Genomic DNA, 16,864 nt, shown 5'->3' with positions numbered 1-16,864 from the left:
AACCTCCAAACAGCCATATTTTGACACTTAATTGTTTATATATACACAATATGTGCATGCTTTATTAGTCAGTAAACAACATTATTAAATAAAGTAGTACATCACATGATTTAAAAACAACATCAATCTAATTCATTCAAATAATCAGAATCAGTTTTATTGGCCAGGTATGTTTAACACATATGGAATTTCACTTGGTAGATTGTGCTCTCCTTGAACAATGTAAACGATAAATATTACCAATTAACTAGAATATAAACAAGAAGATAATAGCGTAGGGGTGAGGAGAGCAAAAGGATAATGAAGTGAACATGAGGTAGTTTGTTCACAGTGACAGATTATGGTTGCAGGGTGATTTCACAGCAAAATTAATAAAAGATCACCAAAATAGTGATCTTTTCGTATGTCTCTGACGATCATAATAACCAAACACGGCTGCAGTATTATTCTTCGTGCTGCAAAGGACAGACGATAGTCTTCCATCTTTTGTGTGACTGTTAACATTTTAGATGATACATAAAACAGGGACGGCGTGGCGCAGTGGGGAGAGTGGCCGTGCGCAACCCGAGCGTCCCTGGTTCAATTCCCACCTAGTACCAACCTCGTCACGTCCGTTGTGTCCTGAGCAAGACACTTCACCCTTGCTCCTGATGGGTGCTGGTTGGCGCCTTGCATGGCAGCTCCCTCCATCAGTGTGTGAATGTGTGTGTGAATGGGTAAATGTGGAAGTAGTGTCAAAGCGCTTTGAGTACCTTGAAGGTAGAAAAGCGCTATACAAGTACAACCCATTTATTTATTTAACATATTAGACATATCATCTATCCAGTTACATAATTTCATAGCTGCTGGAGGATTTACGGGGCTGGATGAAACACATTTAATTGATGCATTTTGGTGTCCTTCATTTTTTTATGACATACATTTCTTATATAGAAAATATATGAAATTTCTTATATAAAGTATGCATTTCTGCGTTTTGAGCAGAGTAAGTGCAGCCTCCCAACCTGCACCTTTAGCGGTTAAGAAAAAAAGAAACAAAAGTGTTGTCTATGTAGATGCACTGCACAACTGCTACTAAAATGCCCCTAAAAAAGGGTAAATGTCTCCTGTTTGTTTGAAAATGCCACAGGTAGGAGCATGATTACATGAATGTGCAGTAAATGAGAGTGCTTCCGTGGTGATGCCCGACCCGTATAATACACGTATAGTACACACATCCTTATATAGATAGGACGGCCTGCACCCCCACCTCAATTTTATTGTTTGCACACGCTGATTACCACATGGTGTTTATATCTTATTAAATTAGGCCCTAAATAGCAGTAGGAAGTTGTTGTTCTTAAATAGATACGGAGCTTGAAAGTTACTAGCTCTTCTTTGTAGAATGTAGCCTTCTCTTCTTCTAGTTGCATTCATCCCATCTATCCATTTTCTATTGCTTATCCCTTTCAGGTGTTGTGGGGGGTGCTGGAGCCTATCTTAGCTTCAATCGGGCGGAAGGCGAGGTACACCGTGCACAAGTTGCCACCTCATCGCAGGGCCAGCACAGATAGACAGACAACATTCACACTCACATTCACACACTAGGGCCAATTTAGTGTTGCCAATCAACCAGGTGCATGTCTTTGGAAGTAAGAGAATAGAATAGAATAGAGTTTTATTGTCATTATTGCAGTCAACAGGTTCAAAGAACAACAAAATTGGAGCAGATCCCCTAAGGTGCATATACAATATAATCATATAAATAGTAAAAAAAGATATAAATAAGAGATGTATCTATATATATATGTATATATATCCACACACATGCATATATGCATACATATGACTATATATACACACATACATATAACATTATCGCACATTACAGTCAGAAAAAAAAAAATTAAAATATGACACATGAGGACATGTTGGACATATTGTGCTCACTCAGTAGTACCCGGAGGGAACCCACGCAGTCAAAGGGAGAACATGCAAACTTCACACAGAATGATCCCGAGCGCAGGATCGAACCCAGGACCTTCGTATTGTGAGTCAGACGCACTTACCCCTCTACCACTGTGCTGCACCTATTTGCATTCACACATAGCTAAACAAGCTGAATGACAACAATCGCCTCCTTGTGCAGTGTTTTTCAAACACTGTGCCGCGACACAGTAGTGTGCTTTGAGATATCGTCTAGTATGTCGTGGGAAAAAGTGCAATTTCACCAAATTAATGTGTCATCGTTGAATGTCTCTGGTGTCTAGAGATCAGCAGATTAACCATGTAATACACTGTCATATCAGTAGGTGGCAGCAGGTAGCTAATTGCTTTGTCGGCTTACTTTGAGACAAGACAATTAGTAATTCATGTATGTTTACAGTTATGGTTTGAATTGATATTGAATAATTGAGTCAGGCCTTTGATGAGAACGACTTTATATTGTCAATATAGGCTACTGAGTATAATTTTTAGCATTTTCTGCTGGTGGTGTGCCTCTGGATTTTTGTTGTGCCTTGGCTCAAAAAAGGTCGAAAAACACTGTGGCTTAACGTTATTTTTTGCAAACATTAGCTCATTTGAAATTTGATGCCTGCAACATGTTTCAAAAAAGCTGGCACTATGGCAAAAACGACTGAGGAAGTTGAGGAATGCTAATCAAACACTTACTTGGAACATCCAACAGGTGAACAGGCTAATAGGGAACAGGTGGGTACCATGATCGGGTATAAAAGCAGCTTCCATGAAATGCTCAGTCATTCACAAACAAGGATGGGGCGAGGGTCACCACTTTGAGCAAATGTGTGAGCAAATTGTTAAACCGTTTAAGAACAACATTTCTCAGTGAACAATTGCATGCAATTTAGGGATTTCACCATCTAAGGTCTGTAATATCATCAAAAGGCTCAGAGAATCTGGAGAAATCACTGCACGTAACATTGAATCCCCGTCCGCACGGGGACACAAAGCCTGGTCGTATGTATGAAAGGCAAGTGTCTTTCTCGCAATCTCCGGGTCTGGACTAAAAGCCCGAGCTGGCACCCCAGCAGCAAGTTCTACTCTGGCGTAGCCACACTGGCTGGCTCCCGTTACACCAGAAAACATAGAACACTGGAGTCCAAACTTGTGTTTCACATTCCTGAGGCGCTCCTCCAGGCAATCCTTTAAAGGGGAACTGCACTTTGTTTGGAATTTTGTCGATTATTCACACTCGGAGGGAAAAAGGGTTAGTGCTGGTGGCTCACAATGAGAAGATCTTGAGTTTGATCTATCGGTCCGATTCTTTCTGTTTGGAGATTGCATGATTTGCCCATAACTGCGGGGTTTCCTTCCAGGTACTCCGGCTTCATCCCACGTCCAAAGACATGTAACCAGGGATAGACTGATTTGCAACACTAAATTGTCCCTAGAATGTGAGTGTGAATGTTGTCTGACTATCTGTGTTGGCCCTGCAATGAGGTGGCGATTTGTGAGGGAAAACACTTATGTTTTTTTTTTCTAGCAATAGAGGTAATCTAATTAGCTCTATATGCTCTAAAAAACCTCCAACAATGTTTTATATACACACTAAGTATATATGTAATATGGAAACAGGCATGTTCTTAATAGAACGTAATATTAACTATAGTTTAGTCATTTTAAGCATACAGTGATGCATTAATTTCAAGGACGCATCACAAAGTTTGTTTCCTTGATAACTACAACTCATTGTCGCAGACTTCATGCGAGCCACAATGATTATTTTTAGGGCAAATGATGATGCAGAACCCTTATGTTTTTGAGCCTGAATATACGGAGGATGACTTACAATTTTTAGAATCTGTGTGTTTAGCAGACCCAGCAAGTAGCACTATTGCTAAGCGCTAAACAAGAAATACAAACTATGAACATAATACAACTAACATTACTGTACAATGTCTGCTCTCACCCAGATGCCGACTGATGGGATGGATGTTCATATTTTCTGTTTAGATGAAGAATTAATCATAATTCTCACCCAGGTAAAAAAACAAAAATGTGTGAAACGAGCGTCTTTTCGTGTCTTTTTCGCAATGTACGGGTCTAAGTTAAATGTCAAAGTTGAGCAATTTATTGGTTTAAATTTCTACTATACAAATGAGACACATGAATTACAATCTATAAATAACTTTTACCAACTCAAAGGCGATGCAGCAGCCCACAGTCCCTCTGCATTTGTGTTTATAATAACAATGCTAATACTTGGTTAACGTACATTTAGTATTTTGCCGGTTTTCGGATGTTTTTCTGGAGGGCTTTATGGATGGGTGCAACAGATGATTCCCTTTACCTTCTTTGTTAGCCACCATTGTTGCTGTATATTACAAACGAGAATGCATGAAGAAAGAAAAAAATGTATGTTCTTGTCTTACATGGGGTTTGTGAATGACTAGCAACATTTTAAAAAAGTGCAGTTTTTCTTAAATCCTCTCCTTTTTGGCAGTTAACCATTTACGGTGTTGTTGTACCTTGTTCACTTCAGAGGCAGTCATTAGTCATTTGTCAAACTATTTTAGTTTTACTTGTAGTGTTCCTCAATGATGGAGCGGTTTATTTTTCATCATTAGCGGCATTCAACTGGTAGGCCACGGGTGAAGTTAAAAAAATTGTGAGACAGAAAGTCTTTAAAAACAGCAGAACACTCCTAAATCTGACACAAATCAACTTTACTGTAGAAGACGTTGGTTCTACAGGACTTTATTCAGTTATTTTTTTTTTTTTTTTGGCTTCCAACGAAGGCAGACGCTTCCCATACTTTTAATGCATTTTTCCTGCCTTGCATTTTTTTTGTTTACGTTCTTGTCTTGTCTTTACGTTCTGAGAGACTCTAAGAAATCTAAAACATGGAATAAATACACTGGTCCGTCAACTCAATTGACAAGATCTGATATGATATGATGAGAAGCTGATGTTCGGGGCAACCTGCCTGTCCTGATGGAACATTTGCTGCTAGATACATAAAGGACATTAGGGAGAAGTGGAGAGTTGTGTACAGGGTGATTATTTCTGTTAAATACATTAAAGCTATGTATCTATTAGGAACTTTGGTAACAGGTCATCTGCTGATTGGATTGAGCGTTGCTCTGGTCTTTTGACCAATTGTGAAGACGATGGCAGCTGTTCAAGGAGCCCAAAAACTGCCCCTTGTGATAGATGAGCTGGGCAGAGCTGTGCGCACTCAGACTTTGGCAACTTCAGAATTGCAAATTGGATAACATCTCGGAGAAGCTTTCACTCTGCAAGGTAAAATTATGATCAATTTGAGAGCCAGAACAGACAACTAGAGCAGACAAATCATTAGAATTGGTTTTCTTGCCATAACCTTAACAATCCTTATCAACAATTTGACTCCCTCTACATTAGCCTTGGCAGGGTCATGCAGTAAACACGCCGGTCAGAATATTGCAGCGAAAGACGGTCTGAATCCCTTCGCCCTTTTTCAAAGACACCTGGGATGGTGACTCATTTCCGTGATGCCAAACAGGGCCACTTCCAGCCTTATGGACACACCCACGGACTATTACTACAAAAATATGTACACATACCTCCCACCCATAGGAGTTTAGTTGATTATTTCTTCTCGTCGTAGCCCATGTTTGTCTTTCCTTTCTACCTCTTTACGGGGCACAGCCAGGTGGCGATCCATCAGTCTTCCTGTCCTGTAAACTCCTGCAACTGTATCTTGTACTGTATGTCTGTTCTTGGACGGGCTGTATTGAAAACAAATTTTGTTCTACTTTTTATGTGCAATGACAAAGTTATATTGTATTCTATTTAATTTGATATAGAAAATAAGATTAACAGTGGAGGAACTAGTCTGTCCCCCAGCCTCCGGTCCTAAGCTTTCTGTCAACATGGCTCCCAAAACAATTGATTTGAATAGCCCTGCACTAGAGAGAAAAACATTAACCACAAGGAGGCAGCAAGTTATGAGGATGTGCCATTGAATTGAATCTTACAAATTCTGCCTCATCATAACACTATTTGATTCATAACCAAGGTTACATTTATGTATTCAATTTCATCAACTGATATGCAGGTAAGTGTTTTTGATGAGCAATGAATTCATGTTTTTATTTCAGTTTATTTGAGAGATTATTTGTGGCCATTCACAAAAGTGGTGTAAGTTGACAAATAGCAAACCTATTCACATAGTGTTTACATTATATTGTGTATGTTCCAACATTACACTGTGTCCTCCTGAGAAGCAGCATCATCAGTAGTCGATATTTGTTTCCAGTCATTTCCTTGTTCCCCCCCCCCCCCCCCCCCCCCCCCCCCCAAAAAAAAGCCACATTTTCCAAAACACAAATTACCACTGCAGAGAACATTGTTTCTCAGGAGATTACAAGTAATGATAAAGGGACTAAAATATTTAAATGTCACGAAGCATATGCAGATCTCAGTTGCTTCCGCCCCAATTGTATACTATAATTTCTAAGCAGCCCTCATCCTCTTGACTGCCCACCTTCTAGCAATATTTTAGCATTGACTTCCTTTAGCACTGTGTTGTTAACAGCCTATTCTCCTTGCTCATCTTTTCTTGGCTGAGCAGCTCGCCTGCAACGCTGGTAGCACTTTACACAGTGGACTCATACATGCTCTAACCCACTATATCATCTCTTCTCTAGTTTCAACCACCCTCTCTGTATTTCACAGTTCTCTATTCACGAGTGCGTCTTTATCATGTTGCTGTTGCTCTGGCCGTTTCTTCAGGGGCTATATACTGACAGACTATGTAATCGTGCATCAAAGCCATTGTTAGGGTATATAATTAAACCAGCATTCTTTAAATTACAGCTGTCAAAAGGCAAAAAGTTTAATGTATCGTAAATTTCAAATTATTGGCCACTACTTTTTCCTATACTTTGAACCCTGTGGCTTTTAAGACAGAGAGGCTAATTTATGGATTTTTCTTCGCCGGTGCCAATAATTAAAATACTTTGAAAAAAAACAAGCAAAAACATTAATAATCATTTTTACTGCTTGTGCTTTGGCACCATCTTTTGGAAAGGTTGCTCACTACAGGTGCTACAGTGTCCTTTCATTTAACGGTAGTGCTTTCAACCAGATTTCTGAGTGCTGTGTGTAAAGTTCTATATTCTCAATGGAACATTTACAATTTTGGTGTCGTTTACTGGCGTCAGCTTACAGTCTACACGTATACATTCTGTGTGATTGCCATTTACTGGTCACACTTATTATTACACCATCTACCAAATAACCAAGCCTCGATGTCTGTATGCACAGTCAGAATTATTCCATACGTTGGGGTTATAAGGATTTTAAGTGCGCCTTATAGTCCAAAAAATACAGTAATTTGAGTTTGATTAAGGTGATCAGCTGTTAGCATTTTTACCTCGATGGTACATGGCGGAAATGTCTGTTTGAAGTTACCGCGGTAGTAAACAGTAAGGATTAGTGTGTCATCGTCGCGAAAGTCAGGCTTTTTGCAACGTAATATCATGTTCAATCAGTGTTGTGCCTCTTCCGCCTTACACAGCTAGAAGTGCAGCTCATAAAATAAAAATAAAGAAATGTGTCTAACACTAGCATAGAAGTTGAAACACAACATTGACAAAGAGCAGCGGCTTTAGTGACAAACTTTAGTCTCACTGCAGCAAACCATAGTCCTGCCCTGAATGCGGACTTGAAGGCACTCACAGGATGTTTTTGTGACTGAATTTGAATACTCTTGTGCTCAAATAATTTTTGAGTTTGTGGATAAAAAACAGTTTTTTCTTAAAATAATTATTAAACTTGTTGGTATTTGTTATTTTACAGTAACTCAAATTCAAACTGCACTTTAATAGTTGGTAGTTGGCTTTTTAAAAACTCCACAATCCGGGCCAATGCTTACTGTTTGCCAAACTAAAGGTGAGAAGCACTGATTTATACAAAGAAAACATAATATTTTACAAATTGAAAGTGCGTTTTAGTAAATGTTAACTTGAAGTTAAAGTCATAGTATTCAGTACACCAATGCTATTTTGTTTACTGCAGATCGAAGTTTGTGATGACAAGCAAAAAAAAACAAAATAATTTTGAGAGGAAAAAAAGTTGCTCTCTTTACCCCCACAAAATGTAACGAAAAAAGTAAAACCGTGGCCCTAAAACCGAGGCACAGACCAAAGCGTGGGTTACCTGTACAGTTACACCTCTAGTAAACACAATTATAAACATAAACAAAATGACAGTTGTCAGCTGTTAGCATGTATTACCTTGCTCAAACATGCCGAAAATGTTTTGTTACAAGATACTGCGGTAGTGAATAGTAAGCATGTAACAGTACTCTGTATAATTCTGCAAAGGACAATTTGCCTTTAATTAAAAAAAAACAAATCGCAATATTAATCGAGATCGGGTGGTATGAAAAATATAATTGTGATAATTTTTTTTTGCTATACTGTCAACTCATTTTTAAGGTGTCTGGGAGTGAGGTTTTACACACTAACTGAAGTCACTTACTTATAACTAGGCAAAAACATCCAAAATTTATTACGGCCAGGTCCTAGTTTATTGTTTTAACATGCCGAACAATTATTTAAGGTGACGATGAAAACCACAATGTCTAGACACAAACAGATACCTATAAAGATGCGCACACTTTTTCGTAAGTCCAGAAAGTAGGTCAATGCATTGAAATACTCTGTGTATTCCATCTCACCCATCTGACCATGCAGTTGTTCTCTGAAATAGGAAGGAAAGAGCTTGATGGTGACTGGGAACTGTTCTCCACCAATTACAGCTCACAACCTATCCTACTTTAGCACACTAGCTGTGAGCTGTGCAAGTCTATTCCCGGTCGCCTATCGATTAGTTATGCCTGGCTGCTGCTGTGTGCAGGAGACCGGGAAAGCCCCTAATTGGCCAGTCCGGGAAAGAGAGAGAGAAAATAAGAGTTGTAGGGAATGGGACAAAGACTGAAAGAGGGAAGGAGCAAGGACAAGACAGAGGCTAAAGAGACAGGGAACCGACCATACATGTGTGCCAATGTGAAGTTTCTCTTAGGGAAGCCAAGCTGACAAGCAGAGATGATTGTATATCTACTCAACAATTAACAGTACGAGATGTGAGACTATGGATTCGTATTTCCACTTTTGGAATATAAACTGACATCATTGCCATTGGAGTAGCTGCAATTTTTTTTTTTTTTAAGCTGGAGTGTGCAACAACTAAGGGTTTTTGGAGAACATGTCCTACCCTAAGATCACCGGAGCAAAGAAAATTTATGGAAATTGTAAAGCAAAATCTTTCTTTGAGTGCTGGAGTTGACTTAAATTGTTTTCGGTCGTTGATAAGACCTGAAGCAAAGGCTGGAAAAAAACTAACTTCTACCAAGGTTCTTCTTGCTTTGCGAGGGGGAACATTGTTCAACACAGTTCAGGTGCTTCTAAGCGGAAAAGATAAACAGTGTTAAATAGAACATTACAAGATAAATCTTTGCTTCTTAGACGTTCAGTTTCTGCTGTTTTGAACAAGGCAGAAGTAATGTAAACAAGAAAAAGAAAGCGTTATTTTATGATCCTAATGTACAGAGACAAATGCAGTGGAAAAGAAAAAAAAATAACCCATGCTCTGACATGATGAACATTTCGGTTGCTCTTTGATGCCATTAACCCACATTTTATGGACACAAGTAATTCCAAGGAGCGTCTCGGTTTGTCATCCCTGTTGACAAACCGGGATTAGAAGAAGTGAGGAGCGTCTCAGAGTTTTTGTTCATATTTATTTCTCCAGATATGACCACTTACTTCCACAGTCATGAGTTTTGTTGTAGTCCTAAAAAGCCCAGCAGTGGTTCTTCAAAGGGAAAATCTGGCAAAGGGAAGGTTAAGTCCGCCAAGGGCCACTGCCACTCGAAGCATAGCCAAAAATTATTGCAAGTCCAACCAAATCAACAGCACCGGTCCCCGCTCCACTCGCCAAAGCACCATTCCCATTCGCCGAAACAAGGATATCATTCCACAAAACATCTCCTTCCTTCTCCTTCTCCAAGCTATTACCACATAGCACCACCATCTCAAAATCAACAGCTTGCTCCTCCACCATTATCAAACTACCAGCTGGGTCCACAATCACCAAGTCAGCTATTGCACTCAGCAAGCCACCATCAGATCCACCTCTCACCTAGCCATCAAAAGCTGCAGCATTGTTCTCCAAACCAGCAACAATTTCATCCTCTTGCTTCACCCAGTTGCTTACTCTCCTCGCCATCATTGTATCAACTCTGTCATCACCATCAACAGCAGCCGCCACATTCCCATTCAACCAGTCACCATTCCTTGTTCCAACAGTACCAACATAATTGTCCCCCTCCTCTGCCCCACTGCTCTCAGTCACTTTCTATACATCCGTTTCACTCGCCACAGCTCCCTCTGTGTTCAGAATTGGGTGGTTATGGGTGGAACACATTGCCCACGAACCTGGCCAACAGGTGTTCTCGAGGATTTTTTCCAAACTTCAGAGATAATGTGGCAAAAATTCCCACAAAGGGCAAAACCAAAGGAAAGCCTTGTTCTAGACGATGGCCTAATGATGCCTATACCTGGAGTTTACACTCTATGGAGCCACCTTCACAGATGCCACATATGCACCACTTTTCACATATACAAGCCCATGTGCAGGTAGGTTGCATTGGTAGCATGTTTACTGCATGGACAATAAACTGTTATATATTTATTCAGAAAGGTTTTTAGAACAGTAACATTTTTTATTGTGTGATACCTTTGTTTTTTGTTCTCAGAACACAAGTCACAGATTTGGGTCATATCTTGTGTTTTTATAATTTTACTTTAGAGCTCACAATTGTGCCTCTAAAATGTTTCTGGCCTAACTGACATTTATGAATTTACATATTTGAATGCACATTGACATCATCGTCAACCGACAACAAGTAATTCTAGTAAAAATTATGGCTGAACGATTTTGCAAAAACATCTAAATGCAATCAACATTGTGATTACTATTTATCATATGTGATTATTTGCTCAATTGTCCTCTTCTCAGGAACCAGCTTATTCTGTGTTGGAGTTGAGGGGACTTCGGTTTACTTTGCTCGGTATTTTACCAGTCACGTTTTCGATTTTACTTTTGTCTTGAGGTGGATCCCCTCTGGGCTTGTGTCTTTTCTTTGCGGTCTGGCCTTTCAGGGCCTGTTGATGGTTGTGAAGAACAGGTTAGTGTATGTGCCTCAAAATACAAAGGTCTTGGCTTCAATCCCCGAGCCCGGGGAATTTATATATTTATATATATGTATATATATATATATATATATATATATATATATATATATATATATATATATATATATATATATATATATATATATATATATATATATATATATATATATATATATATATATATATATAAGAAAGGGAAGGGAAGGGTGTTAACCCCGACACAAACATCTACGCTGGAAGGAACGTCTGCCATGTGCTCCTCGACTAGGGTCTGCACCGGGTCCAAATAGCTGGAAAGGTTCAACAACTACATTATTACCTGTCACTATTTATAACTCCTTGTGCAGATCTGAATGCTGATTATTTAGATGTTTACCTAAGTTTGAAGCAAAAGTGGTAATACTAATCTCCACATTTGGCGAGGTGTTTTAAAGCAGCTGTTGTGAGAGTAGTGTGTGTGTGTGTGTGTGCGTGCGTGCGTGTGTTTAATATGGTTATGTCCTGCTAATGTACATCAATACCATAGGTCTTCGTCAAACTGTGCACGTAGTCAGTCGGAGTTCTTCTCAGCAAACCTAGGCACAGGGAAAACATATTGTTCATATGAACTTTTTTTGAGAACTGTTTTCATTCAACAGTGAAATTATATCTTAAGAGCTAATTTGTTTGTTTTATCATCTAATCACAAGCCATCTTTATATAGTATCTTAATGTTGATTTTTAGTGTGTTCTTTTTAAATCTGTTGACTAAAGCTGGAACTGTAATCTATTTCTGATTGTAGTTTAGAGCCTTAGCTCAGAAGCAAATGACCTCCATGTGATGTTTGCTCACACTCAGACTTCCTTGCACAGTAATCACATGTTGTCATTTTCCTTTTTGTGTACTATTGAAGTTTACCAAATGCCTTTGTTTCTTTTAAATGATTGTAGATTGATAATTTTAAACCAAGCCTTTGTTATGTCATAATACACTGTTGGTTTAACTTAATGCAAAATGGTACATAGAGTATCTAGCATGACAAAATGATGACGTCAATATGAACATTTGTGACAAAAACACAAAAATGCGGCTTTCTGTTTTTTATTTGTTTATGTGCAGTGGACAGAGTAATAGGAGATAGGGTGTAATCTGATTTTTAATTAATGGAATTAGAAAATCAGTTATAATTGGATTAAAGTCCTACTTTATCTAATTAGGAAGTTTTATTACATGTACGAAGAAATAGTGAACAGTTATTGTCTCGAATCACTTCCACACATGTCAAAGTAACTGCTATAGTTCTAGAACGTTTATCTAAATGTTGTCGAATGTTACGGTTACAATGGCATCATTATCTTTTGATTGTAAATTTGATAAGTGAATGATGCGGTTGTTTTCCGTTTGCAGTTTTCAATGAACTAATTTTGTTGTATGTATTGCATGTAGTTGTTACTGACGGTATAACCAATAGTGATTGAAATGGAAATTGGCAACTAAAATTGACTAATGACCTATCAGGCACATTTGTGCATAGAAATAAACCAGCATACATACACAGAAGGTCACTCTTTACCTAAAAACGCCACACTGTAAATGTATAATCATGTTCTGTACACTAAGCAAATGTCTGGTTCTGGATGTTTGACAAGATACTGTACATTTTACGGTACAATATCTTCTGGATCTTTCATGGAAAACAGCCACTTGCATTCTCTCTATTCCAAACACACATACTGTACATATTGATGTTACGTAAGCCTGCAGTCTGATTTGGCGTGTCAGTCGAATTAACATCTGACGGACAGGATTTGTTTCTGCTAACGAGACACACAGAAACAAAAATAAGTCCACGCAAAGGTTGTGTGCTTTAAATAGTTCTTATGTTCCAATGGCAAATAATTTACATATCCTAGATAAGTCAATACTGCAATGAGGTGGCGACTTGTCCAGGGTGTATTCCGCGGTAGAAAATGGATGGATGAATAAGTCAATGATAAGGGTGACATGATTTTACAACACCAGTTGAGACATATATACTGAAGTATCTGAGATATAAACATATTTTGGGAATTTTTTAAGGGATTCTGAACATTTTTTACATAAACATAATTTTTATCAATATCACCAAGATATTTTAGGGTCGTTGTGCACTTTTCATCCCTGTTATATGTGCATTTAAGGTTTGGGTATCTGCGTACCTTGTGCTGTTGTTGAGTTGACATATTTGACTCCTCCCACCATGCCGTTAATCCCTATGATCCTCTGTCTTTTTCTGTTCCCATGTGGGATAAAGCCTCCATTCAGCATGACTGACAGATTGGATACGTGGTGGACAGCGAGAGAGACAAAGAGATTGACAGACTCTGAGTGGTATAGCATGTAAAACAGAGAGAGGGCAAGAGAGATGAGGGGACAGGATATATGAGAAAGGTAGTAATTAGCAAAGAGAAATATTGTTTTCTGGCTCTATTGCATTTTGAAACTGCGAAATGTGGGTGTCTGCATGTACATGCGGTTTATAGATTTGTTGGCAGGTTGTTACTTGTTTGGGGACAAGTACGAAGATTCACAGTTTCCTTCATTGGACTGGCTCGCTCATGTTTGGTTTATGGATGAGACTTCACTGTTGGATTGCAGGGTTGTAAATATTCTGAGATAAGAAAAATAAGAAAGGTGACATAGCTATGGGTTATGAGGTTTGTGCAGTACGTACAAAGAGAAAACATTTATAAGAAAGAAGAAAATGGTATTCATGGTCATAGAAGATAGGTGGTGTTGAGAAGAATGCTGTGGTGAAAGAAATTAGATGCGCAAGCATTTAAGAAGCTTGTGCACTTTGTGACCAGTCAGACTAGTCTACTAAAATATATTGTGGAGCCATATTGCTGAATAGTGTGTAATTTATGTGTGTAAAGATATGTATAATAATATTAGTTGTTTGATTGTCTGGGAAATTGTGCTTTGCAGCGGAGTCGATTAGTTTTGTCTGCTGTAAGGGTTGTGCATTATGTCATGTAGTGTATGCAGTCGCTCCAAGGTGGTAATCTATATCAGATGTACTCAACATGCTGTACCAAAACATGAGACGAGTAAGTCCGTATTGTACATCTGTGTATTTGAGTGTTGTACACTGTTTGTTCTGCATGTGGACATGGATCAATAACCTGTAAAGTGTCTTGGATCGTCCTGAAAAGCATGATTTTTTTATATCTTGTTTGTCTTGTTTCAAATTGCAGGCCAACCCCACTCCCGTCGTGGTCAACACAGACAGTGTCGACACCCCCCCATATGTGAGTATTGAGTCATATGTAATCAATGATGCCAAGTTTAAATTTTTTTTAGTCACTTGATGATTAACATGTGAATAATGTATTCCCCAAATGTGGGTTATTGTCATACTATACTAAGATCCACAAGAGGACGGGCTATTCATTCATTCATCCATCTATTTTATATACCGCTTGTTAGCTGGAACTTATCCCAGTCGACCTAGGATTAGAGTAAGGTTAACATTTGCATTAATTGTTGGTTCCAGACATCTATATTTATCATCTTAAGGCTTAACTTCTCAAACAAAATTTGTGAAGTGTACTGATATGCTGAGCTTGTGATCTCAAGGGTCGTAGTTATTGCTTTTTTCTTTTAAGTTAAATAATCATGGACAAAACCAAAAACCCAGTTTGTGAGTGTGTGTATTTTTTCACAAGCCGTATTATACAGTATGGGGGCGGCATGGCGTAGTGGATATAGCGGCCGTGCCAGAAACCTGAGGGTTGCAGGTTCGCTTCCCACCTATTGACATCCAAATCGCTGCCGTTGTGTCCTCGGGCAGGAAACTTCACCTTGCCCCCGGTGCTACATATGTAGCTTACCACCACCAGGTGTGAATGAATGATGGGTTCCCACTTCCCTGTAAGCGCTTTGAGTATCTAGAAATCGAAAAGCGCGATATAAATCTAATCCATTGTTATTATTATTATGTATCATCATATATTCATGTTATATATTTTTATTGCCTCTCATCCCACCAGATTCATCAGTTCATTTTCAAAACGAGATAGACCTGTTGTATGTAACAGAAAAATGATATATTTATTGAAGTGAATCTACATCTTCATTATTAAGAATGCCTTTTTTGTATCAGGCCTTGAATATGTTAAACACTCAGTTTTTGTGGGAAAGTGTAAGTCCAGTAAATGGAGCCTCTTTGTCCAATGCAACAACTTAAAGCTAAGGATCCTTGAGCGACATTTACATTTTGGGATTTTTTTCCGCCCATTCATTGTCCCTTGCAATTATTACATGCATTAAACATTAACAACAACCTTTAATTGTCCTCGTGTCATTAAATGTAATAATGTAATTGTAGGAACATAATTTGAATATTTTTTCCCCTCTGGAAAACAATGTTGTTTGGTTAAATGGTAAAATCCAGAATAGTTTGAGGCCAGATGTCAGTTTACGGTGGCCAGCTGCCACAGTAAATCAGTGTCTGTCATTGTTAGCTAAGTTTATTACATAATTACTGTGAAAATACTCGCCTGCCTGGAATACAATCCAGGAAGCTACAGATTTATTTAATCAAGTCCTGTTTAATAATTGTATGTTGCTTTTTTTCTGGGTGGCAGATCATTCTTCCTTATTGTATATGGTGGCTAATGAAATATGGTGATACAAATGTATAGTCAAAACTAATCCGACTGCACAAATACGCAGATTACAGACAAGGAGATTATGCAGACCACTGGGATGCCATTTATTTGTGCACAGTTGTGTGCTCACCCATCTCCTCCTATGCTCAAAATCAAATAACTTTATCAAATTAAATACAAATACAAATATCCTTTGCATCCATGACTATTCCTGACTATATTTTACACCCCCGCCCACCTTAGCGACGCACGGGGGGGTTTGGTGCTAGCAGGGTGTATAATATAGTCAGGAAGAGTCATGGATGCAAAGGATTCTGGGTATTTGTTGTGTTGTGTTTATGTTGTGTTACTGTGAGGATGTTCTTCCGAAATGTGTTTGTCATTCTTGTTTGGTGTGGCTTCACAGTGTGGCGCATATTAGTAAGAGTGTTAAAGTTCTTTATATCACAACCATCAGTGTACTCTGTATCACCCAGTATGCCTTGCAGTCGTGTGTGTGTGTCTGTGGAAGCCACATACAACATGTTGCTGTACTGTCAAGCAGTTAGTATATGTTGTAGAAGGTGTCAAAGGCAATGGCTTCATAGCACGCCCTTATTCTTGTTATCTGGGTGACCGCAAGCAGATATTCGCGAGAATGTTTGCGGCTCCCATTGTCTTCTTTACTTTGTGACACGGCTCAAAATGGCTCTTTGAGTGGTAAAAGTTGCCGATCCCTGAACAATATATATTAAATATTTCCAAATGGTTTAACCGCCACCCGCCCGAATCTAATTAAAATCTATTTTTTCGTCATGTCACTTGCCCGACCTGCGGTTTATCCGCAGACTCCACGGATGAGACCACAAACCGCGCATCTCTTGTGTGCAGTGATCTGTGTTGCGGAAAACAACATATATATTTTTTCTTTTTATTAATGTATTTGTGTTAAAACTACAATTTCAATAATGATGATGTGCATTTATTATAAAAAAGAATGATGGTTATGGCGAAGCTAGCGAGTGTGTTTATGCAATTTCTCTTACTCAAACAAAAAATTGATAGAT

General features: G+C 38.6%; 1 protein-coding gene across 14 annotated transcripts in view; it reads left to right on the top strand.

Moving 5' to 3' along the window:
* LOC133540738 (discs large homolog 1-like protein) overlaps window positions 1-16,864 on the top strand; it is a 213,634-nt gene that overhangs the window by 126,572 nt on the left and 70,198 nt on the right. For 11 of the 14 annotated variants that reach the window (XM_061883613.1, XM_061883614.1, XM_061883615.1 and 8 more), the window contains one exon: window positions 14,403-14,456. In XM_061883613.1, the coding sequence (XP_061739597.1) occupies window positions 14,403-14,456 (54 nt within the window). Of the gene's footprint in view, window positions 1-8,972; window positions 10,629-13,461; window positions 14,256-14,402; window positions 14,457-16,864 lie in introns of those variants that run through there. The other 3 variants (XM_061883618.1, XM_061883625.1, XM_061883626.1) reach the window with 3 other exon arrangements.

Source organism: Nerophis ophidion, linkage group LG22 (genome assembly GCF_033978795.1).
Source record: "Nerophis ophidion isolate RoL-2023_Sa linkage group LG22, RoL_Noph_v1.0, whole genome shotgun sequence".
Taxonomy (NCBI): domain Eukaryota; kingdom Metazoa; phylum Chordata; class Actinopteri; order Syngnathiformes; family Syngnathidae; genus Nerophis; species Nerophis ophidion.
Note: the sequence above shows the minus strand (reverse complement) of the source record. Positions and strands in the feature narration are given on the sequence as shown.